Source organism: Momordica charantia (genome assembly GCF_013281855.1).
Source record: "Momordica charantia cultivar OHB3-1 chromosome 1 unlocalized genomic scaffold, Mcharantia_2.0 BLBB01000001.1, whole genome shotgun sequence".
NCBI lineage: Eukaryota > Viridiplantae > Streptophyta > Magnoliopsida > Cucurbitales > Cucurbitaceae > Momordica > Momordica charantia.
This window is the reverse complement of record NW_028275157.1, coordinates 23,789,733-23,817,409: the sequence shown is the minus strand read 5'-3', so window position 1 is coordinate 23,817,409 and position 27,677 is coordinate 23,789,733. Positions and strand designations below refer to the sequence as shown.

At 34.0% G+C, this 27,677-nt stretch overlaps 3 protein-coding genes across 8 annotated transcripts in view; 1 reads left to right on the top strand and 2 right to left on the bottom strand.

The window, feature by feature from the left end:
• AIR9 (Outer arm dynein light chain 1 protein) overlaps positions 1–8,425 on the top strand; it is a 31,980-nt gene extending 23,555 nt beyond the window's left edge. For both annotated transcript variants that reach the window (XM_022290854.2, XM_022290855.2), the window contains 9 exons: positions 1,902–1,975; positions 2,253–2,391; positions 2,936–3,117; positions 4,759–4,914; positions 5,367–5,498; positions 5,933–5,991; positions 7,101–7,133; positions 7,237–7,368; positions 7,940–8,425. In XM_022290854.2, coding sequence (XP_022146546.1) covers positions 1,902–1,975; positions 2,253–2,391; positions 2,936–3,117; positions 4,759–4,914; positions 5,367–5,498; positions 5,933–5,991; positions 7,101–7,133; positions 7,237–7,368; positions 7,940–8,116 — 1,084 coding nt within the window. In that variant the 3' untranslated portion in view covers positions 8,117–8,425. The remainder of the gene's footprint in view (positions 1–1,901; positions 1,976–2,252; positions 2,392–2,935; positions 3,118–4,758; positions 4,915–5,366; positions 5,499–5,932; positions 5,992–7,100; positions 7,134–7,236; positions 7,369–7,939) is intronic.
• A 1,240-nt stretch (positions 8,426–9,665) lies between these two features.
• Positions 9,666–14,005, bottom strand: LOC111015741 (Phototropic-responsive NPH3 family protein). 4 transcript variants are annotated; one of them, XM_088126619.1, is made up of 5 exons: positions 13,799–14,005; positions 13,063–13,113; positions 12,477–12,546; positions 10,854–12,083; positions 9,666–10,381 (listed from the first exon to the last, which is right to left on the bottom strand). In XM_088126619.1, exons 2-5 carry the CDS (start codon positions 13,104–13,106, stop codon positions 9,824–9,826), a joined length of 1,902 nt encoding a protein of 633 aa, XP_087982745.1. In that variant the 5' UTR covers positions 13,107–13,113; positions 13,799–14,005; the 3' UTR covers positions 9,666–9,823. The 4 variants fall into 4 exon arrangements, with proteins under 4 accessions (XP_087982745.1, XP_022146549.1, XP_087982739.1 ...); XM_022290857.2 differs by having other exon boundaries at positions 13,245–14,004; XM_088126613.1 differs by having other exon boundaries at positions 13,048–13,113; positions 13,799–14,004.
• Positions 14,006–20,266: 6,261 nt separating this feature from the next.
• LOC111015723 (FACT complex subunit SPT16) lies at positions 20,267–26,347 on the bottom strand. Of its 2 annotated transcripts, none has more exons than XM_022290830.2 (2): positions 26,009–26,347; positions 20,267–23,677 (listed from the first exon to the last, which is right to left on the bottom strand). In XM_022290830.2, the coding sequence occupies exon 2, from the start codon at positions 23,635–23,637 to the stop codon at positions 20,413–20,415; it is 3,225 nt and encodes a 1,074-aa protein (XP_022146522.1). In that variant the 5' UTR covers positions 23,638–23,677; positions 26,009–26,347; the 3' UTR covers positions 20,267–20,412. The 2 variants fall into 2 exon arrangements, with proteins under 2 accessions (XP_022146522.1, XP_087978836.1); XM_088122710.1 differs by lacking the exon at positions 26,009–26,347 and adding an exon at positions 24,335–24,358.
• Positions 26,348–27,677: the final 1,330 nt, after the last annotated feature.

The window sequence follows — 27,677 nt, the reverse complement described above, 5'->3', positions numbered from 1 at the left end:
CATCACATTGGATTCTCTCCAACCTTAGTCTCTACATGGTATCAGAGCTCTAGGTTTCTTGCCCATTAGGGTTTTGTGCCCATTAGGGTTTTGATGCCCATTAGGGTTTTGTGACCATTAGGGTTTTGTACCCATTAGGGTTTTGTCCTTTAGGGTTTTGTCCCTTAGGGTTTTGTTCATTGCTATCCAACTCAACTCACTACTATCGATGCTGCCGCCACCGACCACCGCCGACCGCTGCCGCCGCCGCTGCTGTTTTCCAATTGCTATTCGTGGGTTTCGCCTAGCCGTCCTTCGCACCTTCGTCGCCGCCAGTCGCCGTGCGCTTTCGTCACCGCCAATCGCCTTCGCCCCTTTGGTTGTCGTGGGGTAGCACTTAGGGTTTCTGGTTTCAGAGTTTCTGGTTTCAGAAAACACCTGATCTGGTTCAAGCAGTCCAGTTCAATCGGTTTGGTTTCAAATGGTTTGGTTTCAAATGGTTTGGTTCATCCGGTTCAAGTTCGGTTCGGTCTGGTTCATCACATTCCGGTTTGGTTTGGTTGATTTATACCGGTTTTGGTTCGGTTCGTTTGTTTCAATTCAATTAGTTTGGTTCACTTGGCTCTGTTCAATTGGTTTGGTTCAATTCCCTTTTCTCCTTCAGATTTGGTTTGGTTTGGTTCTGTCGTTTTGTTCAAATAAGTTCGTTTGTTTGTTATGGTTGAGAAGAAATCAATCGTAACTTCTGAGGTGATCCCAGTGATATCAAAAATCACATAACACAAGTTGAATGGAGCACGAATAGATTATTTGTCTAACAAGTTGGGCATGATTAACATATATGCACCAACTTGAGGGGGAGTGTTAGAGTATATATTAGTATATTTTATATTCTTGTATTAATATTAATCTGTCCTTTACCTTCTCCTGATAGGATTAGGTCAACCTTGTATATTTATCTATATATAGAGACTTTAATAATGAGAATACATCACATTGGATTCTCTCCAACCTTAGTCTCTACAATTTTGAAAAAAAAGAATGAAAAAAAGGAGCTACTACTAGTCGACAAGAAAGTTAATGAACTTCAACGTGTCTCACGCTTTCCAAACACTAATCACGTTAGTATTACAAGGTGCAAGTCTTGAAGGAAAACACGAGGAGAGGCCTGACTTCTATTCTGGGTTTCTTCTAAAATGAATTCTTAAACTGATCACATTTGAGCTAATTAGGAAGTGAACAAAATGATTGATTGTGGAGAATATCAAGAGGAACAAAGTTGAAAATTCTTAGGTCATTCCTTATGTTTTGATGAGGAACTAGATTTCATTGAGCCAGATGAAATTGTACAAAAGGGATGTACCACAAAACATTCCAACAAAAGGCGCCACAAGAAGCTAACAAGCTATAAAAAATAGGCTCCAATCCATAAAAATGGCCTAAAGAATAGTTACAAAATTTCTTTGACACAGATGCCCAGAGGCCCTTCCTTATGTTGAGACGATGAAGTAGGTCATTTTTGTTTGTACAATAGAAGTATTAAGCAAATAAACAACAATTATTTTCTTACGCTTCTAATTTTGCGTGTGGTCATTTTCTTTTTTATGGAGCCACCAAAAAGCAAATCAGAAGTAAAGAAGCCCACAACAACAAGAATTACAAAAGCAGACTGCTTGTTAATAACCTTTGATGCGTGTAACCCCCCTATCTGTTTTCTTGCTTCATATGTTTCTTCAAATAAATCATTCTAATATTCGAACATCAGAATGTATGTGAAGAAAGTTTTTATTTTTCATAGCAATTGTTCTTGTAAGTCCATCATGTGATTTTTTTTCACTGTGACTTGTTATGAAGATTTTTAGCAGCCAAACCATCAGATAGGATGGTCTAATGGGATCACTTTTTGAACCAATATCCTACAGATACACACCAGTTCGTTCAGATTCTATTGTTGGAGAACTCGTGTTGTCTGATCCAACAGAAATTATTCTTCCAGGTAATAAATTCTTTCAATCTGCATAACTTTGATTTTTAATTATTTTGCCTAAAATGTGAAGCCCGAAGCTTTGTATAGGAGAAAGATTTTTTCTTATTCCTTAAATGGTGAGTAACACCAAGAGGCTCTAACCATATGAACTAAAAAGAAATAAATTAGTTTACAAAAATATTAGCTAACTTCCTAATTTCCAAATGAATTGGTTCAACTTCAGCTTGATTTTCTACCAAACCTTATAAGTTTTATTTTAAAATTTTGACATTTTGTTGATCTATAGAGCTTCCTAAAGTGGAAATGCTTGCTCTCACTGGAAAGGCGATCGAAGGTGAAGTTCTAACTGCAGTAGAAGTGATCCCGAAGAGTGACCATCAACAATTTGTCTGGAATAAGTACATAAAAGAAGTGATATACCAATGGTATGGTGTCATACATTAATACTGTGTTTATGTGGTTCCTTTTTTTGTGTGTGTGTGTTTATGTGGTTCTTAAATTCTTAAATGAGTTCTTTGTTTGCTAAAATTCTGGTTCAAAAAAATAATTTTAATTTTTTTTAAATCAAAAGAGAATGTCTGTGCATTATCATTCCATTCATCAGAGCACGGGTATAAGATCTAATTCGTTTTTTTTTTAACAAGAAACAAACTTTTCAACAATAATATGGAAAGGAAGAAAAAAGTTCAAGGATATAAGTGCTCCCAAAGGAAGCGAAAAAATGAAGAAAAACAACCAAACATAGAAATGAAAATACATGGCAGTATAAGATCCGATTCTTAGAATTATATTTATACATAATTTAATGCACAACGTTTCGTAAGAATGACATATCAATTGTATGACAATTTTTGGGGCCCAATTGTGGTCCTCGTAATTGACTTAATTATTGTTTCGGAAACCAGAAATTTATCAGTCTCATGTACATGCAATCTTTCATATTCTGAAACTTTCGAATAAAAAAAACAGGTCCGCTTCAGCTGAAGAAGAAGATACAAAATCCTTTGAGCTTTTACCAACACAGCGTTCTTGCTCTTACAAAGTCCGTCTTGAGGATATTGGTCATTGTCTGAGATGCGAGTGCACTGTGATAGATTCATTTGGAAGATCAACTGAGCCAACCCATGCTGAGACTTCATTAGTGTTGCCAGGTCATATGCTTTTCAAATGTATTCACAATGAAAAGTAAATCCTGTTGTTCATTAATTAGTCATCCTCTGAGGTTATAAGTGAAAAGAGTTGATGGTTATTGTTAAATTATAGTTTATTTTATTTTAAAGGTTTCTTATTTTATTTAGGTTAGGGTTTTATTGTTCTAATAGGTAAGTGTTTCCTTATCCTAATAGACAAGAATTTCTTTTTAGAATTTCTTTTTAGTTTCTTTTTTGTGACTGCTATTTATATAGCCTTGTATCAATCATTTATGGTTATCAAGTAAGAATTATTTTTTTTTCTTATCAATAAGTTCCCACCTAAGAAAGTACAATAACCAGAAGTGGAATTTAGAGCAATGGCATTGGGCATCTGCGAATTACTGTGGATAAAGATTATTTTAGAAGATTTGAAGATTCCATGGGAAGGGCCTATGAAACTTTATTGTGATAACAAGTCTGCCATCAGTATTGCACATAATCCAGTTCAACATGATAGAACCAAGCATGTTGAAGTTGATAGACACTTCATAAAAGAGAAGTTAGATAGCGGCCTCATATGTACTCCATTTGTACCAACAAACAATCAAATAGCAGATATTCTTACAAAAGGATTGAACAACATCAACTTTGAGCATTTGGTTAACAAGTTGGGAATGAAAAATATTCATTCACCAGTTTGAGGGGGAGTGTTAAATTATAGTTTATTTTATTTTAAAGGTTTTCTATTTTATTTACGTCAGAGTTTTATTGTTCTAATAGGTAAGTGTTTCCTTATCCTAATAGGCAAGAATTTCTTTTTAGTTTCTTCTTTGCGACTGCTATTTATATAGCCTTGTATCAATCATTTGTGGTAATCAAGTAAGAATTATTTTATTTTCTTATCAATTAACAGTTATAAACCACGGTAAATTTTGTTTGTTCAATACAATTCTTCATAATATATGAACATAGATCAAACTAGATTAAATTTTAGAACTAGACTATTCATTGATGGTTAAAATGTAAACGTGTTCTATTCACATTACATTATAAGATAGGAAGCAAATGGAGATAATTTTTAACTCTAAATCAATAGTTTGATGTCTCCTATTAATTATTATTACCATTATTTCGTTGATGTGAACTGTATAAATTGATATTTTGTCGATTTCCATATGCTTGGAGTAGAAAGAATCTTTAGATTATCTCCCTAAAACATATGTATTTTTGGGAACATTAGTATATTTAAAGGCTTCTGGAGACCCCCTGTGGTAAATACCTATGTTAGGAAGGGTAAAGGGGTAAATTCTCCTAGTCATAGGTGAGGGAAGGGGCTTTTGTATGGAGAGTACTTGTGCTTTTGGGTTTAGCTTGTAAGGTTTAGCCTTGGTAGAAGAGCTCCCACCCTCTCTAACGGTTGGGCACTGTTGCATGCCTGATGGCAGTTTGTTCTTGATTTTGAATATCAACTTGTAAGGAGATACCTTACAGCTTCTTTACTTCTTTTTTTCTGAGCAAGACTTTAAATTAACTTTAATTTTTTCTTGGGCGGTATCTTAGCCGTGTTATGTCTCTTGTATTTCCATTCAATGAAATATCCTTCCTACTATTTTTACTGCCTATTTTTTTTAACACAGAATGTTTCTTTTTTCTCTATAGGAGTTCCTAAAATTGATAAGCTGGAAATAGAGGGCAGAGGTTTTCATACCAATTTATATGCAGTCCGTGGCATTTATAGTGGAGGAAAAGAAGGAAAGAGCAGAATTCAGTGGCTTAGGTCCATGGTTGGGAGCCCTGATCTTATCTCCATACCAGGTAACTTAGATACCATTTTCTTTATTTTTCTAAACAAGCAATGAACTTTTCCTGGATAGATAAAAAGATACAAAAGAAATGTTCAAAGATACAACCCTGTTGGGAGAGAGAAAACAAAGCAAATAAAACCGCATTGACCCAAATGAAATAAGCTTTAGTAATAGGCTTCTTGCTCATGTCTCTTGCTTCTCAACCTTCAACATTATTCTGTCTAAGGTTTAACAACTTTGCATTAAGTGATCACATAATAACTATTTTTATACCCCTAATGGCATGCAAGTTTATGTTTTTTTTTCCTTTTTTTTTAAACAATAAACGAACTTTTCATTGAACTATTATTTTTGTTTCTAATAACTTTTGTTTTTTATTATATATATTTTTTGTTTCTAATTTAGAAATTAGGTAAACTAAATTATTGTAATTTCGAATATTTTGATTTCATGCAATTCCAGGAGAAACAGGCAGGATGTATGAAGCTAATGTCGATGACGTGGGCTATAGGTTGGTTGCCATTTATACTCCTGTGAGAGAGGATGGGATTGAGGGTCAACCTGTCTCAGCGTCTACGGAGTCAATTGCTGTTGGTAATTTCAAAATCTTAGTTCTTATGGCGCTCTTTTTCCAAGCTCTTGTACTCGATTTTGAAGCAGTATATATACACACACATTGATAGTATGAAATATTACAAAAAAAAAAAAAGTGTAAAGAACACTAAAAGCAGTATATGAGGGGAAGGGGAAGATAAAAAATATAGCCTAATTCAGTCTTTTTTATTTATTTTTCGAAAGATTGCATACTTTTGCTCTCGAAGGAGTGGTTCATAGAAATGTCAATTTTTAGATGATTTTCATTTCTCTCAAGGAATTATTGCACGTAATATTGTGTGGTGAAAATCTATGGCATGTTATGTCATTATATCGAGGACCTATTACATCTCAATTTCAATTTTCAAGTTATATAATTCAAATTATATTTCCTATTCTTCTTTTTGTCAAATAACTAAAGTTTATATTCTCAGAGCCTGACGTTGTTAAGGAAGTGAAGCAAAAGCTCGATCTTGGTTCTGTAAAGTTTGAGGTATGATAACAAAAATCTTTTATGTATTTTATTTGATTTCATTTTAGTAACAGTCTAGGGTATTCTATTGGTGCTTATGGGTTGAAACATGGCATCAAGTGACATAAGTCTGGTAAATTACATGCAATCTTAAAAGGTAAGGGCAGAGTCAAATCTTTCTTAGCAACAGGTCAGGTCAGAACTTTCCTACTTCAAGTTTGTGTTAGGATCCCAAATATACTAAATAAAACAAGATAAGTATATTGCAATATCGAAGAGATAATGACAATATCAATAGCCTTTCGAGAGAGCTATCTCTCTCCCAAGAACTATACTAAGTTCTTAACCATAAATCATTTCCCAAAGGATGCCTCCTCCCATCCCTACTACCTCTATTTATATCCAACCTACCTCTAACGGATTACCATAACACCCCAATATCCAACCTACCTCTAACGGATTACCATGACACCCCCAACTAATATACTAATACTATTCCCAAACTAACCCTAAGGACTCTCAGAGTCCAGTTGTTGGTGGAGCCTGGCATAAAAATAGTGACCCAAGTACAACCCCCAGTTTCCAATAGTTCATGTTAGAACTTAGAAACTAAGGACATGCTTGATAAGTGATAACCATTTTATTTTAGTCTTTTGTTTTTGAAAATTTTGCTTATTTGAGCACAGTTTCTTTGATATGTTTTCACCTTTTTTAAAAACATATTTGAATCCTTAACCAAATTTTAAAGACGGAAACAAGTTTTTGAAAACTAATTTTTTTTAGTTTTTAAATGTTAACTTAGATTTTGAAAACGTTTTTAGAAAGTAGTTAACAAAACAAAAAAATACATAGTTGAAAGTAGTATTTACAAGTTCATGTTTTAAAACATAAAAAAAATGGTTATCAAACCCGGCCTAAGGGATGTGTTTTTTAAAATTTTTTAATATTATATTTTGGTAATTGAATGATGTAAGATGTAGATTATCGTGAAGTCGTGAAAATTTGGAGAAAAAATAGTAATATTTCTTGTTCTTTCTGGACTCGATTTGTGTATTTGCCTCATTCTTTGCGATAGTGTTCTTGTTCTAACTCTTTTCCCTTGGATTCATTTCTCAACATTTTTGAAACAGGTGTTATTTGACAAGGATCATTCTCAGAAGAAGGTGCGACTTCTTATTTCACACAATGTTTCTTATTACAATGTAGTTTGTTTTAAGGGATGAACATGAGAGATAAATTAACCATTATTTTGCTGATATCCTCCAGATTTCTATAGTTGGAAGCCTTGAGAGAAGAATTCTGGAAATTAATAAAAAAAGAGTGAAGGTTGTGAAACCAGGTTCTAAAACATCTTTTCCAACTACTGAAATCCGTGGAAGTTATACTCCTCCATTTCATGTAAGTGTCTTTAGCTTTAAACGTGCTTGGGCTTAAACCTCCCCTCCCTCCTCTCTGGACTAACATCTCAACGTCAATGTTCAATTATTTGTTCTACTTATGAATGATTTAGAATTTGGCAATTTAATAATCAAATGGGTTCACTTAAAGATTGAGCAATGATTAAGAACAACATAACTATAGGGCTCTTGGAATAGTACATAATTAACATATGATATGTCTTTATTGTGTTCTACTGAACTGTGTCATGTTCTCGTGGGTTATGATAAATTTAATCTTTTATAGATAAATTAACACTCCCTATCACTTGTGGATTTAATAATTTACCAAAGACTCAGCAAGGGGTAATCAATATTAAATGGTAAAGAAATGATGTTATAGGAGTTCGAACTGTTCTATCACCATATTAGATTACTACTAAACCCAAAAGTTTAAACTAATGAGTTTTATTAGAGTAAATTTAATGTCTTATAGATTACTTAACATGTTTTTTGGTCTTCTCACTCTCTCAACAATTGCCTCATCACATTGCTTTCTATAATCTTAGCTAACGTGTCCAATTATGTAACAGGTTGAACTTTTTAGAAGCGATCAACATCGGCTTCGAATAGTCGTCGACAGCGAAAATGAGGTTGACTTGATCGTGCATTCCCGCCACCTCCGAGATGTTATCGTCCTAGTGATTAGAGGCTTTGCTCAAAGATTCAACAGTACATCGCTGAACACTCTCCTCAAAATAGATGCATAATTGTCTGTCCAGTAAAAGGAACAAAAACAAAGAAGAAAGTATAGCCAATTCTTGTCAAACTAAGTCTCTCATCCCACCACCCTCTTAATTTTTTTTCCACAATTTGATTAGTTCATCTATATATAAAGTTTCATCATCGTGGTCATTGTTGTGGAGAGCAGTTGTGACTGGATTTGGTGGTCCAGATTCATTTGTAAATCATTGGTGTTTTCTTTTCTCTTGTATATCTCAAGATGTCTGCTGTATTGTACTCTTGTATCTTATCTTCTTTTAATATAATGTGCTTAAGGAGGAAGTTTCACTTTCAAATACTGAGAAAGATTGCACCATAAAACTATATTGAACCCAGTTTTATTTAACTTCAGGACAGCAGTTGTTTTCAATGAGAAACTAAGGACAACAGTTTCCGCCTACATTTTTCTAAAAGTAAATAGTTATCAAATTTGCAGTGATTGGTGACCCTAGTAGTATTGTTCGACACTTTAAGTATTGCAATTTTTGAGGGTTTGTTTCATAACGTTCTCATTTTTAGTTTTTGAGAAAACACAAGGATTTGGAAACTATTATTATTTCTTTTTCTTTTTTAAACATTTAAAAAATTGGATAGAAATTTTAAAATAACACAATCAAGTTTTTTCAATAAAAAAAAAAGAGAACAAAAAACAGTTATTAAATACAATATTATTATCATTATTTTTTGAAAAAAAAGGGGAGAACTAAAAAAACTGTCTAGAAATCATTAAAAATCCCGAAATGATATTCAAAATCTTAGGCAGATAGAAAACCAAGCTTAATTGATCCGTAGTTCAGACTTAATCAAATTGCTGACTTAAGAGGGGAGGAGAAAAAGAAACCCTACCTAGTTAGTTCATTATCAATTTTTTTCTCAAAAAAAAAAAAAAAAAAATTAATAATAAAATCATTATCAATTTTTATTCAAAGCCAACTTGTTATTAGAGTATTAAATTTTTTTAGACATGTAGACATTTCTGTTTTGTCCATGGATTGAACACCCACGTAGGTGCCATAGTATCCCAAAAAAGTTGAAGATATATGAAAAAAAATCAACAAAATGTCACTAATGTAGATATAATATTAATAATTACATTTTTTTTAGTACAACACGTGGGGTGGGAGTTGAACTTACAACCTCTTGATTAGAGATACATGCCAATTATCGCTGAACTATGCTTGTTTTGACATTACCATATTTTAATTTACCTAAAAATTTTGAAATACTTCTTTGTTAATTAAAATATTTATTTATTTATTTTTATGATTTTCCGTATAAAATCATAAAAATAAATAAATATATTTTTTTATGATTTTTATATTGACATCAACATTTTATCAATATTTTCATTTACATTATAAAATTGAGACATTGACATTTTCATCATCGTCGAAGTTTAGAAACATTGGTTGTCAATTGTCATCACTCTGCTCTGAAGAGATGCATTTTTCCAAGCTTGCTTGCAACTAAACACAATCATATAACAGTGAGATTAGTCTTCTCCATTGCAAATGCTAAATGGATTGGAGAGGATGATTATAACAAAATGAATAATATAAACAAATGCAACAAAGGGGCAAGCAATGGACCTCTTGTCTTATGTATTTTTGATTTGTAAAGTACAAGCAGCAACATCACTAGCAAATAAGCACATTGGGAAACAAATAAATAAGCAAAGTGGTAAAAGGGTGTTTCTACTCATTTGAAATTGAAGCAGCTCTGTTCTTCTGCTTTCCCTGGCTGTTCTTCAACTTCTCTGTTTTCCTATTCCCATTATTTTGGTTACTCACTGAACCCTCTTGAGCACTGCACATTTGAGACTTCAACTTGAACCCGAATTTCTTCGACACGCTTCCCCATGTGCTCGAACCCTTTGTTCGGCCCAGCTTCTCGATCTCCTGCCTCATGTTCGAGCACTCCTTCTCGAGCTCGGACACTCTCATCCTCATGTTATCCATCCCCACCTTCAGAACCTGATTCTCTCTGACAGCTGTTCCCCAACCTCCTCCTTCATTAGAACCAACAATGCCACTTCTCAACTGTCTGGACCCATCAAGATTTTCTGAAACCAGAAAACAGCCAGCAATTGAAGTCCTGAGCTGAAGCTGTTCAAAAAAGAGTACTTGAACAATAATTCTAAGGGGTAGCCTCTCATTCTGTGCAGCATGGGTACAAGCTTCTAGAGACAGCTTCTGGCAGTCCATCAATCGACACAGTTGTTCTCGATCGGACTCTCCCAACCATGGGTGCGACTGCAGATTAACAACATTAGGAGAAGTTAGCAAACCTCATATTCAATATAATCAAGAATGGTCCAGTGCCCCGGTCAAGCCATAGGGCTGTTATTGGGTTACATGTCACATCTTTGATCCTCAACATAAAGGTGAAAAGTCATAACATTAATTTGATTTGGGTAGTGTCTCCCAATCTAATGCAACTTGTCTTCTCCCAGTGCTCTTCGCATCCAGAGAGCTTACTAATGCTTACAACCACACAGATTGTTACAACGCTTAGATTATTTTTTAGTCAGAAATAAAACAAACTACGATCCAGTCCAAGGAATCGGGTTGACTTGATCTAAGATAAATGTTAGAGGATATAAAATATTAGTCCTTGAGACACTTTCTTGAAGATGATGAAGCCAGCAAAATTAGAAATCAATATTTATGACTTGCAACTGTACAGTCGCATGCAATTCAATTTCCATTATAATATAATCCATACCTTCAGATATATATCTATAGCACGATAAAGGCCATCATCCAAAGGTCTAGCATAGTCGGGAATTGCAGCAGCAAGAGCTTGAAACTTAGGAAGCTTCAAATTAACATCGGGAGCAACTTCTGCAAGGTATCCATCTATCAGCTTTGCGACCATGGTAATTGGTGTCAAAGAGGGTGACCCTATCAGCTGCTCGTCATCAATTGAACATGGAGAGGCACCCCCATGTGAGATCTGATCCACTGCAAGGAAGTGCTCAAGAATCCTTTGGACACAGTCAACATTGTAAAGTGTCTCCATGGAGTAAGAGAAATTGGGCATCAGAAGATCTTCTAAAGTGGCTTGATCAAGCTGCGTACCTACCCTTCTCTCCAAATTTGAGATGCAAGAGGGATTGACTCGAAGAATCATGGATGTACGTAACAAACCAAAGAGCAACTTAGTTGGAACTAGGCTCTTCTGCATTGGAAGCATCCGATCAATCTCTTCCAGTAAAATTTTTTGTTCGTCTTCTGAAGGTGGGTTTCCCAAAGCCACTGGTGCCAGTCTACTACTAGATTCACTGGGACCTTGACGCCGATTCAGACCGGGAATGTACCTTTTAGCATAGGAAGTAACAGATCCCGCAACAATTTCCTGTTTGATGCCACGCGATTCCATGGCAGTAATTAGCCTCTTGTAAAGAGGCAAGCTTAAGGTTGCTGCATCCTCATACCACCAATCCAGACTTGAATTTTTTGGTCTGGCTCCTGTACTTATGCCATTCCACAAAACACTGCCACCAGGACTTTGCATCGGTCCTCCATGCTCTATAACTGGCCAACCAAACAAACTTGGGTCAGTGGATGCCCTAACAGCAAGTGACTCAATACATCTTTTAGTTATATGGAGTTCATCAGCATGGCGAAGAATATCATCACAGGTCTGTAGTGCCATCAGAGAGTCCGTCCAGCTTTTGAGGACAACTTGATTCAGAAATACCTCAGTCTGAGAAATGAGATTACCCTCCCCATACTCCTCAGTCATTTCTAGACGCTCAGCTGCACAACGGAGGTAGACAACGTTTGAGGCTGTAAGTTCAAGTTTCACCCCGTAGCAGAACTTCGCAACCAGTTCAAATGTTTTGGCACCCCCAGGAATGTCAGGAATATTTATTACAGCTCCTTCCTCCTGTTCTTCAGGTGCTTCAGCAATCATTCTCTCCATAGCCCCACTTCTCGATAGCAGAGGAAACTGCAAATGCCTCAGAAGTCGGGACATAAATATCTTACAGGTTTCTTGACCTTAAATATTTTAGGTTTAGGAGATTTTCCCATGAGAACAATTAATACATACATAAGTTGTCCCAAACAGCTACAAATATAAGAGGAGGGAGGATTCCCCAACATTCTTCTTTAAATCAGAAACATTATTTAAAGAAAAAAAATATTTTGAACAATGAATCAAATTTTTATAAAGGGTTTGTTTTCCTAAACAATCAAATCATCTGGTTTTTCTTAAGGGTTTATAAGCATTCTAAGAACCCCCTTCCCAACAAACTACCCTAACGAAAAGATAAAACAGCGTGAAGCACATTAGAAATATCTGCATAATGTACATTTGAATTAAAGAGATAACATAAATTACCTTGTGTAGATGGAATGACATCTCTTCAACTTCAACAATAATGTCACTTGGGAGTCCACTAGTGCAGAACCTGCAGCCATTAACAAATATTTAACACTGCAAAAATCAAGTAGGAAGGTCTCCTCTTATTCACTCTGCTCCCAAGGAGTTCCATAATTAGCAATGTAGATAAGTGCCAAATTCATATATGACCATAAAAACATGCCTACATGACTTAAAAGTTGTCGCCTTAGCTGAGTACAATGAAGGAACAAATCACAGAACAACTGTAAGTGCACAGCATAAATAAATTTGTCTAACTTTCTACCATAATTTAGATCAAATTGAAACCACTTGAGTACTAAGAGAGTCATTTAGAAACCATGGCAACCTAAAGCACACTGAACTTGCTAATCACAGTTGGTTTCAAAAACATCAGAGAACTTACCAGCATAATTTCTACTACTATCTATAGGGCTAAACCTCAATTCTCTACCTATTTAATTGAGACAATGAGAATTGTATGCAAGTTACAAAATTGATATCTGTTGCAGTAAAGAAAAATGTCGAGTTTTAAGTTCACAGTCCACACCAGGCCTGTCCTTGCCTTTGGAACGCATCACTTTTGGATCCTAGCTTCACGCAAGCCATCTTTCCACTGAGAAATGCAGGAAAAAACTTCAATGTAAGGGCTTCAAAATATAGCCAAGCTTTAGTGCAAAAGCACCCATCAAGCATATAATACACAGAAACTCCAGAACTGAGGCCCACTTAAAGCCCCCACTCTACCTTGGTAGTGCCAGTAAAAGGCTTGTGAAAGCAGACACTGAAGCCCCGACTCGATTTCTCGTTCAAGACCGAAATTAGCAGAAAACCCTAGAAACCCAAAGTTCAAATTTCCAAAACGAGCGGCAATGTAGTTGGTTGACTGATTTCTCTGACGAAAAAAACTCACTACACAGACGGGTATCGTTTAAACTAGTCAAAATCAGTCAAACTTGAGGAAGAAACCCTTAGAATCTATCAATACAGAGAAGAAACAGGCAAATCCCTTCACAAATTCATCTCCGAGTTCATGTGAACAGATCCTCCGGCCAACCACTCCACCAAAATACAACACCCAGAAACCATGAACACCCAGAACCAAGAACCAGATGAATACAAATCAGGACAGCGAATTAGTTCAACCCCTACAAGATTTGACCTAACACCAACCAGCTGTTCGGAGAAGAAGCAATTTATGATTTCTTCAATTTTCCAGCCTCTCAAACTCACCTAGAAGATTCCAAAATCCTAACGCCAATGGGGCAGAAGGGACCAAAACAAAAAACCACTCATATTACCCATTAAAGAAAAAGGCACGAAGGAGTCACTCCTCGCGTTTGGAGGTTGAAAGCAATGTCCACGCGAGACCCATTTGCCATAAAGCCAGCCTGAGGCTGCGGGGCTTCAGAAAAATTGAAAATTGACAAAACCCAACGCTGGTTTTACAATTAATGGCAGCTCTCAAACCAATATTCAGACGCACATGTGGGGTCGTTTGTCTTGAAACACACTCATTACTTTCTAGTATTTTGTTCCAAAGCATCATTAAACATGAGCAACCAACAGTAACGCAGTTGACCAATATCATAATCAGGATTAAATGGCAGAAGAATTCCTCAGTTTACTGACAAATTTAGAAGTTTTGGAGTAACAGCTATCCGTTTTGTCCAGCTCGGCCATGTGGATACATAATTTTGGATTCTTTTGAAAGATCATATTTTTATTAAATAACATAATACAAAATGTCCTGTTGATGGAAGGATTTCAACGAAACTTACAAAGCAAATAATTAATTAATTGACTAATTGACTAATTGAATGAGTTTTTTTTGGCTCATGAATATCTCTAGAGAAGTTATTATTACCTCATTGACATGGGTCCATGATCTCTTGGATTGACCGAGACGTTTTGCTACCTATATTTATGGAAGATATATATGAGCTTTTAAGACAATAAAATGGTCATTTTATTTTATTACCATATTATAACAAGTATCATACTTTTTTTTTCCTCACCAAAAACAAAGATCTTTCGCTATTTTTATCATTCAAATGGCAGGTATATGATAAGGAAAAAAAGATGGATTTGTAAGATCAAGACACAGAAGAAATAAAGAGGTTTGTCGAAAAAGAAAACAAAACATATCAAATATCGAATCAAGAAAAAAATAATTATCCAATTATAAAAATAACTCTCAAACATAACCTATCAATGGTTGAGATCAGAATGAAAGTTACCTTGTCGACTGCCCAAATAGTAACACATGCATACGAATAAAAATAACTGTGAACAAAATGTAAAATAATTGGAGAATGAAACGAGAGACACCTCATATATTATGGAATTACATTCTCGTCAAATATGAGAAATAGAGACGGCCCTAACAATCTTCCATATTATACACCCAAATAAACGATATTCTACTAATACGATTTATCCAATATAGTATATAAAATATTTATCACCTAGTTCGATTTTCCGGTTCATAATAGTTGAATTTTGTCTTCTCAATTGTTTTTTCATTGAAATTAAAACATAATTTATAAGCTATTGGAATTTTCTCCTCTGGCTTGCCTTAAAAAAAGAAAAAAGAAAAAAAAAGAAATTCACATTATTGGAATTTGCAATTATTTTTTTAGCCTACTTTTGTTGCTTAATCACTTTAATTAATCACTCCATATCAAAAGCATCCTTACACTTCATACTTGACACTTGACACTCACTTTTTTTCTTTGTTGATGAAAAATTAATGGGTTTTGCAGTTCTCATCCATTGGGCAAAAGTTGCATAGTTTATTTGAATGACAAAAGCTGCTAATTAAGCCACTTCTTTTTAAAGTTCTAATCAAAGGTTGGTGAAGGAAACTTCTAAGAGCTCTGCCAGTAGGTGAAGGGATTACTATATATATATATATATATATATATATTACCTAACTGTTAAAAGAAATCAGACAGATTTTGTCTTTAATTTCATGGGTTGAGTTACTATTTAATTTAAATAATGATACATAACTAACATACCAATCAAAAGTCTCTTTCTTTTTGTTTTGGTAAATTACTATGATTTGGTCAAAATTAGAAACTTTAGTAAATAAAGGTTTTTGAATTAAAATATCAAAATGGTGACATAGTATTTGTAAAATATTAAACCTAGATTTATCAAATAAGAACTTAATCGAAACTTTAAAAAGATGAGTTAGATTAACCCTCGACAGTTATGACATCTATTTCTGACCAAAAGATCATGAGTTTGAATTTCTAGTCCTCCATGTCGTACTAAAAATAGAAAAAATAGATGAAATATGGAATAAAAAAAATGTATACTTCTCCAGCAAAGCAAATGACATATGAAAAAGAAGTGTGTGTAGAAAAGTTAGTAAGAAAATATATCTCACACGATTTGATAACAATTTCGTTTTTTGTTTTTCATTTAAAAAAAAACATTTGTTTTTTTTTACTATTTAAATACTTAGCCGAAGTTAAAAACAAAAACAAGTTTTGAAAACTGTATTTTTAGTTTTCAAAATTTGACTTAGATTTTTAAAATGTTTATAAAAACTATACAACAAAACAAGAATTTTTTTTTCTTCTGAGAATGAAACATAAATGTTAAATTGATTTGGTTGTACTAATAATTCTCTACTACATTTTCACATTTTATGTTCAACTTAATACCAATCATTTCATTAAAAAGGAAAAAAACAAGAATAATAAAAAGGATAAAATAAAGCTTGTCAAATATACACAAGGGGTAAGTCAGGTAAAGAAATTGGCTTGTTATGTCAAGGGCATCATGGTCCATATATTTAAGGGTAGTTGCCTCTCTCCCTAAGCTATAAAAGTTGCTTCATATTTAGATAGAGACTACTTAAAAGAAGTGAGTGTGATGTAATGTTGGACATATATCGATCGTTATAATAACTCATATGATTAACGCATATACTCTTGATCAAAAGGGCGGAGGTTTCATTACTTCCTTGCCCATATGTAAATTTTACAGTGATTTTACTTTTTGTTTTCTACTTTTTAAAAAATAAATTAGTTCATTATTTTTTCCTTTGTTAAATTTGGTAACTAATCAGTTCATTCTCTAGTGGTTGTTGTGTCCTTCGTGGTGTTGACTCCTACTCATGAATTGGCCACTGTTTTTCTTATCTATACTATATTAAAAAGGTAGGATGTAGGAAAAACATTTTTGGACACTTTTGCCCTTTACTAAATTTACAAATTTACCAATTATGCCATTAATATATTATTACAAATATTAAATTAATTATTAATTATTAATTATCAATTATCAATACTATAAATGCATGGAATATAAAAGGTTAGAATGCAAAAAGTTTTCCAACAACATAAAATTAATTTTTTCTTTAATTAAAATTCATACTAGAATTTCAAGAGTTTTAGAATTTGAAAAGCTTTTGTAACGTTTTATCCTCTACTACTATAAAAATAGGCTTTCTTCTACATGTTTTTCACAAGTTTCAATACTTTTTTATTCTTAGTTCCTTGAAACATCTCTGATTCAATTTTGAAAATATCTCGAGATATTTACGACATATTCATCAAGTTGCAAGTGAGGCATATGTTGAATCTACATATCTCGAATACTAGGTTTGTGACATTACCATTCCACAATTTTACAAAGTTGAATAATAGTATATGTCAAGCAATCTGAGCATATTTACTCCAAAAGATGAGTGTATAGTAAGTACTTGGATTTTTTTTTGTTACTATTGTTATTTTTCTAATTAGTGTGTTTTTTATTTGGAATGTTTCTTTTTTTAGCAATTTTATTTAGTTTAGGATTTGGATTTTTTTTGTTACTAATGTTTTTTATTGTTTAGTGTATTTCTTTTATTTGGAATGTTTTTTTTTGAGCAATTTTATTTAGAATATTTGTTTAAAATATAGATAATTACAAGCTCATGTTCTTATTGTTGAAAAAAAAACAATCATAGAAGTCAATATATAAAAAAAATGTTTAATTAATAAATTAATTATAAACAATAATTTGTATAGAATCGTAAAGTGGAATATAAAACTTTTGGTCATTTTATTTTCTAATAATAATTTGAAAAATTTTTCTTTAATAATTTTAATTATAATATAAAATTAAATCTATAAAATAATTTATATTTAGTTAAAAAATTCAACATATATAACAAAATGTCAGCTCTAAACAAATATTTAATAAACAAACAAAATATTAAAAAAATAAAATAAAGGACCCATATTAGGTTGAAATAATTCAAAAATAAAAATATTAAAATACCTATTTACTTTTTTATTAATATATACTTTTTTGCTTTACTTTTAATTTATTTATTTACAAAATATATCATTAACAATTAATTATAAATAATATATTTAAAAAATAATTATAAATAATACATTTTATTATTAGTAATTAGCTGTCAATAATAATAAATATATATAAAAATTAATCTTAATTATTTTTTAAAATAATTATACTTAAAATATTTTACGTGAAATTATATAAAATTTAAGTTACCTTATAATTAAAAAAAATTTATACGTGCATTGCACGTGGTAATACACTAGTCTTTTTAAAAAATGTCAATAATGTTCATGCATATATTTGGCCCATACAAATAATGTAGCTTATCCCATTCGAAAGATGGTTGTCTTGTAAAATAGAGGTGAACACTCCGATGCTTAAGTAAATTCGATTGCAAGTGGTACATTTTAGAAGAGATTCTACCGTGATGCTGAGGTCGTCCTCTACCCTTTTATGGGTGGTAGCGGGCTGCCGAATTTGATAGGTGGGCCCGAGATTTCTATATTTGAACGACATGTCTTGTAATGACACTGTCTGCGCTTAGTCAATCTCGCCGTTATGGCGTGCAGAGGAGTGCTGGCGAGTTCAGAATTTCGACTAACTTGCCTTTCTTTGAGCTCTGATAAGGTGATCTGGCTCGTCCTCCAAACGTTCGACACGTAGCGGGTCCGACTTCTACCCGTAACGGATAATATTAGAAACTTTATTGTGGGCACACAATGAAAATAAAAGGTAGAAAACTATTGTTGTAGGAAAGATAATAATTATGAAGGTGGTGAGGTGATGGAGAAATTTCAATGTCACGAAGGTAATAATATATTTGAATTGGCCAAAAAATTGTTCACTTTTTTGAGATGAAAAGGCAAAGCTTTTTTCCTTTTGGTGTGTGAAATAGGCGTGCTTGGCTGTGGCTATGGCTCGTAATTTGCATGTGGAAGGAAGCCCAAGAAAGTGTAGAAAGTTGAAACAAACCGTGCCATGTTTGTCTGAATAGCGCTGCGTTTTGGGGGACAAAATGCTATTTTTATCAATTCTTTCTCCTACACACTCTGTCACACACACAAATCCATTACCAAACTTCTCTTCAACTTCAAATTTTTCATGTTCAGATCTATCAATAAGGTTTTAGATCGGTTTCTATTTTTATTCATGAACTTTCAACTTTTAAAAAATAACTATTTTAGTACTCGTGAACTTTTATGATACCTATTTTAGTATAAACTTTGAAAGAAAGAAAAAAAATCAGCTTGATTTTTTTGAATATTGTTTTACCAATTAATATATGTTTATACAAATTCTCGTAGGCTGAATATATGCTCATGTTAACATGTCATTATACTTACTCAGAATAACGATACCAATTTGTCAAAAGAAAAATAAAGATGAGGACTAAAATAATTTTTTATTTTTAATTCAAGAACTAAATAGATATTTTTATCGTTTATAGAATGTCTCACATAGATTCAATTTTCCAATCCATTAAAAAAGAATTTGTTTTATTTATCGGAATGTATTATATTTTGTTGTTTAATTTATGTTAATATTTTATCTAAAAAAAGAAGGCAATGGTCTCTTGCTTTGCTTGCCCTTTTGGGAACAGTTTTAGTAGCTCAAGTCTCAAGATCTTGGAAATTGGATTGTGAAGGGAAGAATCTGGTCTTCCTCTTCGCCATCACCACTTGCAAGTTCAAGTAAAATTGGAAAAATGGTCCATCATTATGCTAATATTTATTTGGTTAAACAATACTTTTAGTCTATCTATTTTTAATTATTCTGAGCTGAAACTTACTTTTAGTCTATCTATTTTTAATTATTCTGAGCTGAAACTTACTTTTAGTCTATCTATTTTTAATTATTCTGAACTGAAACTTACAAAAAGACCTGATGCAATCTACAAAGTAACAAAATTTTTACGTAAAACTTATAACTTGACTAATTAAAGTATATATCATCAATCAAAACGTTAAAGGTTCAAATCTTCAGCCTTAACCTGAATATCATAGTAATTTAAATCAGTAAATATAAATGAATAAGTTACTTAACAAAAAGAAAGAGAGAGAGAGAGAACATATTAAACAGCGTATACACTCTTCAAAAAATAAAAAATCAGAATGCTAAGACGCTCAGACAGAAGGAAAAACAAAGAAAAAAGGGGCAAAAGAGGTAAAAGAGCTCCGAGAATTATAATGTAATACCAACCAAAAATAAACGCGATTGTACATTGAACAGTACTACTTTAAAAGAAAGAGCTACCAGTACCACAATAAGAACACTAGGAAGAGCAAGCATATAATAATCTGAAATGACCAAGCTTTTTGTGAATGGTAAACACCAGATTGCACATCAGCTTTTCTTGTCAACCTGTTCCAAAACAAATGACTGCCATCTAAAGCAATGCTGAACATTTACAAGCAGAGGGTTTTACTAATTAAACATACTACAAAATTATCACAGAACCAACCTTTTACCGAATCAGCTAAAAGATTATATTGAAACCAAAGTCGGACAACTGAATTACATTAGGCAGAACTTGCTAAAGAACTAGATCTAAATCTAATCCACAAAAAGCACATTATATTAAAAATAAAACAATGGTATCCTACGGATTTCATCTGATCTTTGGCCGCTTGGGGACATTGCCACTAGGACCAGCTCGAAACTTCCCATAAGTTTTCATCTTCCTTCTCTTCCTCTCTTCTTCACTGTCTGATTCATCTCCTTTTTCCCTGTCAGCATTGCTTGCTTCCCTCTCCAACTCTTCCCACGTCTTCCCCTTCTCCTCCTCTGAATCATCTTCGGAATCTTCTTCTTCCTCATCCTCCGACTCCACCAATGATGCACTGTCGGAATCATCCTCTTCAGAGTCAGATTCAGGCTCAACATCTGATGGCACATACCCCTTGTCTGACTCCTCAGAGTTATCAGATTCTGAGTCGGTAGCTTCCAAATTCAAAAATTCCCATCCACCATCGTCAATGAAGCTCTGTGGATCATCAGTTATTGTCTTGAGAATTTGTCGCCAGTTCAAATTCAGCTTACTTTCATAATATTTGATGTCTGTTGTGTCAAGCCATTCCTTGATACCATCCAGTGATGTGGAAGGGATAGAATCAATCCGAAGAACATCTCGCTTGAAGTCTTTAAATACAATTGTCATGTCAAAATTCTTCTGTCCAAAGCCAACTCGCTCTAAATTCACAATCTCAATTTCACCAAGTGTCACAACAAGGAAAGGTGTTTCAATAAGTTCAACCAGGCAGGTTGAAGTTGGGACAATGAATGCAGAAGATTTGTAAGGAACTCCATGAAATCCAAGCTCTCTCAGAGGCTGATCAAACTCAAGATCAAGACCGCTGAATTGGGGCTGGCCCCAAAGATCATTGACACGGTTTACAAAGCTCTGGAAGTCCATGTTTATTTTATTCTTCCTGTCCCTCTCCCTTTGCTCTTCCTCTATCTCATCTGGGTCGTAGGCTGATCTCTTTCCACCTCCTATGGTCTGGACAACATCCATTACCTCAACATAGAACTGTACATCTTTGGTTTTCTTGTTCCCCACCATTATATGGTTGTGCAGATGAAAATGAAGTAGAGTGATCATCTCATTCTCTGCTGGCTGGAAAAATGCATGCTTGACATTGGCAAACATAATGTCCACCCGTTCATCTGACCTAGTGGTAGCATAACGAAATCCGTTTGAATGTGCTTCCAGAGTCCCAGGTAACTTCCTCCCACGTCCACCAAAAGGGGGGCGAATCCAAAGTTCAGGCAACCTAATTGGCTTGAAACGATTACCAGCTAACTGGAGCTTCTCCTGTGTAACCAATGTGGCCCTTTCAGCTCTCTCAGACTCCCTAGCAACAACCTGTCTCCGCAATGTTTTAATTAGTTGTACTACTTCACTGATGTGTCTTGGGTCTTTGGAGCGGAATGAAACCTCCTTTAAGTATATAGATCCCTGGAATTTCAATGAATTTGAATCGTGAGGACTGAAAGGAGTACCAGGAACATTGAAAATTATTCTAATATAACAAGTCCGGTTGGTGTCCTGCTGGCTGGAGACCGTTCTTATGGTAGCAACATGGAATGGAACCATGCTACCATAAATAGGCAATAGTACAGTTTCATTCTTCTGGTCAATATGAATCATCAGATCTCTCTGAGGAGGCAAATCATTTACATTCTTATAAGCAATTAAGTCTGCTGCAGTTCTCATAGAAGAACGATTATCTCCAGATCCATTCCCAACACCAGCAAGTCTCCTAGCTGTTTCTTCATTCTTCTGACGGGCAAGCTCAGCCTGATGCTGCCTGCGGAGCTCCTCCTTTGAGACCTCATGATTGTCTGACCTTAGAGTTGTCTTCGAGACCACAGCTTCTTTTCCATTAGATTCAGCTTTTACCTTGGACTTTTCTTCTTCCTCCTCCTCGTCCTCATTAAATGAATATGCAATGTCCTTAACATTTTTAGAGCTTGGAGCAGTCAAAACTTCTGTCTTTTCTTTGCCAACAATAACTGAATCGGCAATCAATAACGAGAAGTTTTGGTTTTTTGTTTTACCTACAGAGCTATTTGATTTATCTGTTGGCCTCAAGTTCTGGAAACCAAGTGAAACATTGAACACCATGCCTGCCTTCACTATGCGGTCATTTTTGGCATTAAGATTCAAACCAGACTCACGAAACTCAAGACCAATGCCCGTCCCAGCTGATTTAGTAAGATTGGGAACCAACTCAGGAGCTTCTTTCTCGACAACAGAGAGAGCTGCTAGATATGCTCCGTTCACCTTATTTCCTGGCCTCAACATGCTGATGGCAACTTCTTGGGCTTTTAGAAGGACCTCATAAGCCTTGCTTTGCAGTGCATTAGCATCGATCAAGAAGGTTCTGGCAACATTGGAGCAATAGCTCTTGTATCGGGACCCAACCGCACATATAATCACACTGGCAGGATCATAGTGAAGTAACTCATCATTGCTGGCAGCACTAGGTCTGAGATCGAATTCCCCTCCACTCTGAAATATTGGAGGGTAACATATGTCAACATTTTCAGTCTTTAACTTCACGCCAGCTTTTGAGGGTTCCAGAATGGCTTTCTCTGTCTCATCCATCAATGATGAATGGGTGATTTTCTTCTCCTCATCAATCACATTCTCCAGCTTTGGGACCACAACCTTATTCATCACATTAACTGTTAAAAATGCAGCTTTCTTGATGTTCATAATTTCATTATCATCTTTGCAAGCAAATAAGTCAGATAACCCATTTGTTATGTCACCCAATTCAAAGTTGGCACTTTTTAGCTTCCCGGACCATGTCTGTAAAAGGGTTCCTTCAGGAGCTTCTCTAGCTATGTATCCAACTACTGGGCTGTCCAGGCCATCTGCCTTTGACTGAGCTCGAATAGCACGAAATATAGCATCCATTAAGGAAGAACCATCGTCATTCTTTGCCTTCACATGCATAACAACATCTGCACCAACAGCATCCAAAGCAGATTTTTTTACAACATCGAGTAGAGAGACCTTCTTTTGGCTACACAGAAAATGGATTTGTTTCTTGGTGAAAACAATAATAGTCTCTGGAAACTCATAACCCAACAACCATATATGCAGTGCTGAAGACTTGAGGTACCGCAGATCCTCTGATGCTGGAGGTGTGGCAATCGCTAGCACATCTGAAGAGCTCCACATATCAGATTTGTGTTCACCCCAGTGAGAATATATAGCTTTCAGTCTTGTGCTGAAGTTCTCAAGATCAATAGAATATGCATTCGCTGCTCCACTAGTCTTCCCATTAGGAGGTTGACTATTACCATTTCTACGATCAGCCATAGCAATTATGTAGCCACAACACCGTAGACCAAAAACAACCCTGAAGCAGTGAATAAGCCAAAAAGGCAATTAATTTTAGGGGAGTTTACCAAAAAGAAAAATCATCAAACGGTCAAAAATAAAATAAAGCTCAAATAAGTCATAATTGAAAGACGTAAAGAACTTTTCTTCTGGGAAGAACTTTTCTTTTCCTTGTCTACTTCCAGTCGTGAAGGACTTTTTTCGTAGTTCACGTTCTCATGTTTGGATGGCCCGCACTTAATTTTATGTTTTTCAAATGCCTTTGGTTTCAAATATTTGCAATCTTTCAGGAGCCTTGTTTTTTTCTTTCTTTTCGGTTATTCACTCCTCTAAGTCTCTTTTGAACATTTGTTGTTTCTTATAAAAATATTAAAAAAAACCAATAAGAAGTTTGTATCTTGTTTAATAGATTTCACTTTAGCTTGTGAAGCAAGCTTAAAAGCTTTACAATGAAAGTTTACATTTCAAGCTAAGCTATGTTACAGTGTCAGGGAAACAAAACAAAATTCAGAAGGTGCAACCGACAAACAAAGAGTTCGGCATTAATATGCTTCATCTTGAGGTTCCATAGACAATAATTTCCCTTGATCCAGAGGATCCCTTGTAACGTCCATCTCCTTTTTTTAAACAAGAAATGACCTTGTAACATCCATCTCATAATCACATATGCACATACCAATTTTTAAATGGAAGGTAAAATTGCCATTTTCGTTCTTTGTGACCTCCTTGAGAAGAATCAAACAATCAGTCAATAACTGAACGAACAATTTATAAAATCAGTGCCAAAATATTCACTATCTGCACTAGAATACATTTTCCACAATCTGCAGTCTAACACAATTATCATATCAATTAATGAAGAAACTAATGTATAGTGTATACCCCATGAAAAGAGGGGAAAAAAAAACTAAATTAGCAAGGTTTCAAGCAATTAAAAAACATCTCAAATTCATACTTTAGTTAACTGTAAAAATGAACTTCTTTTTTTTATAAGAAAAAAATAAACCCATCTAACATCTAACATAGTTAGATAAGTATGAGTATTTATTGTTCACGAGCATTCCTCAGAAATACTAAATATAACTATCCAAAACTTTGAATCATAAAATATTTTTAAAGGATTAAAATAATTCAAAAACAACAGAGTTATGTTGATTTCAGTCAAACTAGTAACCAAACTAATGATAGACAAATGAGGAAATTGATTTTAACAAAACTGGTTGGTTCAGGTAACCTAATTTGGGTCTTATATTGGACCTACCTAGAGTTGCATATACAAGGCTGTTTGGATTTCCTTCACTTGTAGTTTTTGTTCAGGTTTATAGCAACTTCAGTCTGTCAAACCGACTAGCAAGAGAACCATATAACATAATGGCCAACTGAATTGAAGAATTCTTGAGATCAAATTTAAACTAAAAGAAGAAAGCTAATCATGATAATGGTTGTTTCTCTCCCTCCCACATCATGCCCAGCAGCAGCCGTAGTATTTTCTCCCTCTACGTTTGTGAGCAACAGCCCTAGGGAGAGCACTGCACAGTGCACAGCAACCCTAGCATACTCTCCTCATCCATTGCCAATTCTCTCACCCACTATACCCTTCATCGATTTTTTCTCCCTCTCATCTTAACATGCTCAACCCTACAATTTAAGTAATAAAATTGCTTCTAGATGTTATTTATATTGTAATACTGCGTAGCATTGACCCACCCACATGAACTCAAACTGCCAAACCGAACTGAACCAACAAAACTTTCAATTTGGTGATTCACAGTCAATTGGTTCAACCCCTTTCCTTTTATTCTGCATGCCTTTGGTTCCAATTCTGCTGGAAAACTAAGTAGGAACAAAATCTTACCCCCTGGTCATGGTTTCAACAAAAAGGCAAAAATTATATGGACAAATATGGTCAACCCAATCTTATGGGGGTATTTGTGGGAAACGAATCCCAGCAAATTTGAAGACAAACAGGCTCCTTGGTTGGATAGATTTGATATTATCATTAATGCAGCTTCTTGGTTTGCTTCATCAAAACAATCCCGTCACTATTCTTCTTTCGAAATTAGTTGAGTTGGAAAGCCTTTTTCTAGGGTTTAATTTTAGAGTGGAAGTCTTGTAATCGTATCCAATTTTCCTATCATGGAAGGTTCTTGTATCTCGATGAAGTAATAGCAACAAAAAGCTGTGTTTCTTTCCCGGAAAGAAAAAAAATAACAAGCCATGTTATAATCTAATCAAAGCCACAAAAATAACGCAGTCGATACTTTTTCCAGATGGGGGCGTCCAATCGGAATAAAAATACACAAACACACATACTTTTTCAGGGTTTACGTTACAGTAGAAAACACCATACCTGGTATCGGAAACCAGGAAGCAACGAGATCGTGCAAGTTGCGGAAGCTGAAACAGAGGCAAATGTGGGTAGAAACCCTCAAGAAATCCAAGCTTGGGAGCGGGAGAGAGATGAGGCTGTTAGAGATGAGGGTGAGATCATTGATGAGCGCGCGATTGAGAGAGACGAAGAGCAAGAGATTCAGAGTTTGGGAGAGAAAATGGGGACCGACAGAAGAGAAGTGGTGGGAGGGAAAGGGAACAAGGAGGGTTGCTGCAATCTGCAATCTTCAATGTATCGAGAGAGAAAAGGGAGGGAGCGGAGGGCGGGCGGAGACTTATTTATTTTTTACTACCCAAATAAATTGTAGAATTGTAATTTGACCCCAATCTATAAATTTCTTCTAAAAAATGGACCAGGACGCTTTTGCTGATGTCATGATACTGCGCAATTACATATTTATCCTCTTCTTATGTTGACACTTGACAGCGACGAAGATGACTGCTATGCTAGTGGGGAGTGGGGACTGCGCTCGGAGCGTTGTGTTGGAAAAAAAAAAAAATATATATATATATATATATAATAATAATAATAAATAAATAAATACCATTTTAGTTTATTTACGTTTAGACCAGTTAGTCTTAATATTTTCAAATATCTAAATTTAGTCTACAAATTTAGAGTATAGTTCTTATCGTTAGTTTGAGATTAGTTTTGAAAAAGATTACGTATGTGATTAAGAATCATATTTGTTTTTGAAAACTATTTTTCAATTGTGTGATTCAAAGTAATAAAAATTTGGATTTAAAATTTTAAAATATAAAATCACATCAAGAAAATATATAAAAATTTTGAAATACTATATTATTTCATATTATAAATTTATTTCATTTTTTTTAACTAGAACATCTAAAACCTAATAAATTATAAATTATACAGTATTTTAAAAAATTTATAGCATATGTTAATTTTTTTTTAAGAATAAGCATATGTTAATGAATTATTTAATCATATTCCATTATTGAATATCTAATAACTAATTAACACTAGTTTATATATATATATATATATATATTTTGCAATGGAGTTTACAAATATGTTACTTAATACACCTGAAACAATTTTAAAAATGATTCAAATCTTCTACATAACATATTTTCAAAAATACTAAAAATACATAAAATACGACTGCTTTTTTTGTTTTTTTTATATTAAATCTCTCGTTTTCTGTAAGCTTGTTGTCCCAAAATTAAGAAAAAAAATTAAAATTAACATCATATTAATGATGATGGTAATTTCTAAAATTTATTAATGTTTAAAATTATAGAGACTAAAACCAAATATATCGATATATAACAAAAAAATCAGAATGAGATTGTAATTTTTAACCAATAAAAATACTTTTGTAAATTGAGTCTCTTTTTTAACTTAGAATGGTTTTCCTTTTTGAATATGACACAGTATAACAAAAGCTTGAGACAAAAGATAGGTAAATGAAGACTAAAAAGCAAAGTTTTTACTAAATTTCACAATTTGTTCACGTTCTATAATTGTAAATAACATGCAAACAACGAATGAGACTATATTGCATTTTTTATAAATTAAGTACTATATAAAAGACTATATGTAAAACTCTATAAAAATCAGACAACTACCGCTAAAATTAAGATTTTAAAAGTTAAAACGACCA

Bases quoted from the DNA above. Each gene is read 5' to 3' on its own strand.
- LOC111015741 (XM_088126613.1), bottom strand. From the start codon at position 13,106: ATGGCTTGCGTGAAGCTAGGATCCAAAAGTGATGCGTTCCAAAGGCAA. The intron at 12,547-13,047 runs GTGTGGACTGTG...TAATGGCTGCAG, and splicing joins CAAAGGCAAGGACAGGCCTG to GTTCTGCACTAGTGGACTCC. The intron at 10,382-10,853 runs GTATGGATTATA...GTTAATCTGCAG, and splicing joins CTATAGATATATATCTGAAG to TCGCACCCATGGTTGGGAGA.
- LOC111015723 (XM_022290830.2), bottom strand. From the start codon at position 23,637: ATGGCTGATCGTAGAAATGGTAATAGTCAACCTCCTAATGGGAAGACT.